This window comes from Etheostoma spectabile, unplaced genomic scaffold (assembly GCF_008692095.1).
Source record: "Etheostoma spectabile isolate EspeVRDwgs_2016 unplaced genomic scaffold, UIUC_Espe_1.0 scaffold273, whole genome shotgun sequence".
NCBI lineage: Eukaryota > Metazoa > Chordata > Actinopteri > Perciformes > Percidae > Etheostoma > Etheostoma spectabile.
In genome coordinates, this window is record NW_022605577.1 from 762,206 (window position 1) to 763,313 (window position 1,108).

At 38.6% G+C, this 1,108-nt stretch overlaps 1 protein-coding gene across 3 annotated transcripts in view; it reads right to left on the reverse strand.

The window, feature by feature from the left end:
- gpr137 (G protein-coupled receptor 137) overlaps positions 1–1,108 on the reverse strand; it is a 9,784-nt gene that overhangs the window by 3,658 nt on the left and 5,018 nt on the right. For all 3 annotated transcript variants that reach the window (XM_032510874.1, XM_032510875.1, XM_032510877.1), the window contains one exon: positions 609–758. In XM_032510874.1, coding sequence (XP_032366765.1) covers positions 609–758 — 150 coding nt within the window. The remainder of the gene's footprint in view (positions 1–608; positions 759–1,108) is intronic.

The following is a 1,108-nucleotide window of genomic DNA, read 5'->3' on the forward strand; positions in this document are numbered from 1 at the left end:
ACCATAAATATTGAAAAGTAAGTACTTGTAATGAAATAATATAAATACCGATAATAAAGATAAACAGAAAGTGCGTGGTGTAGATGGGAGAAAAAAGGAACAGAAGCTATTATCATGACTGTTATCATGTTATCATGACTAGGTCTGATATCCAGACGGGGTCTTTGATACTGGTTCCTTAACGATACTTTTTTTTCAATACCAATTTCATAACATCCATTTTAACAAAAAAGAAATAACATTTTGGCGCACATTTCTTTCTCAGCGTCTTCTGAGTGACGTAATCCCAGTCTCTGTGTGTAACGTAGAGTTTTTCCTGCGTGTCTCTATGCTGTGTGATGTTAGACAGCCAATCAGCAGCACTATTAGATTTTGGCAGAAGCATGCTGCATGCTTATTGGCTGACTGACACTGATGAGATTTACTCCTTTGGGTGTTGAAATTTGACAAGCTATAAGGGGTCAATTCCATTGATGCCTAAAAAGTATTCAATTTGGTACCCAGCCCTAATCATAAGTTCTGAGATATAGAAATATTGACAACCGTTTGGTGCCAACTTGAGGAATGCGCTGACTAAAAGTGCGTTGACGCCAACGTCAGATGATCACCTGGTCTGAGACGTTGTACCAGTCAAAGTTGAAGGACTCCACGCGGTGGTTCTGAGACAGAACGAGCACCGTCAGGTTGTAGCAGGCCCGACTCGCAAACAGCAGGATCACTGCTGCCCCCAGAGCTGCCGTACGGCACACCGTGGTCCCCTGGTCGGGAGGAGACACGCCGTTAGCCTGGACAACGCTCCGCTGGAGCCACACAACACTTAGGAGTAGGACTTATCATGAGGAATAAACTCATCCTAATGTGTAAAAAAACCTCTTACAACGCATTATGTAATAAATAGTCACTACATTATCTAATAACACCGGGATTATGTTATATTCTGTTATAAATGATTACATAATGCACATGCAGCTGCACAGATGTGAGCTTTATGAACAGGCTATATATATATATATATAAAAAACTATATAGATTTTTATTCAATTAATACTTAAATCAATCTATATATATATATATGTATGTATATATATATATATGTATGTATATATAT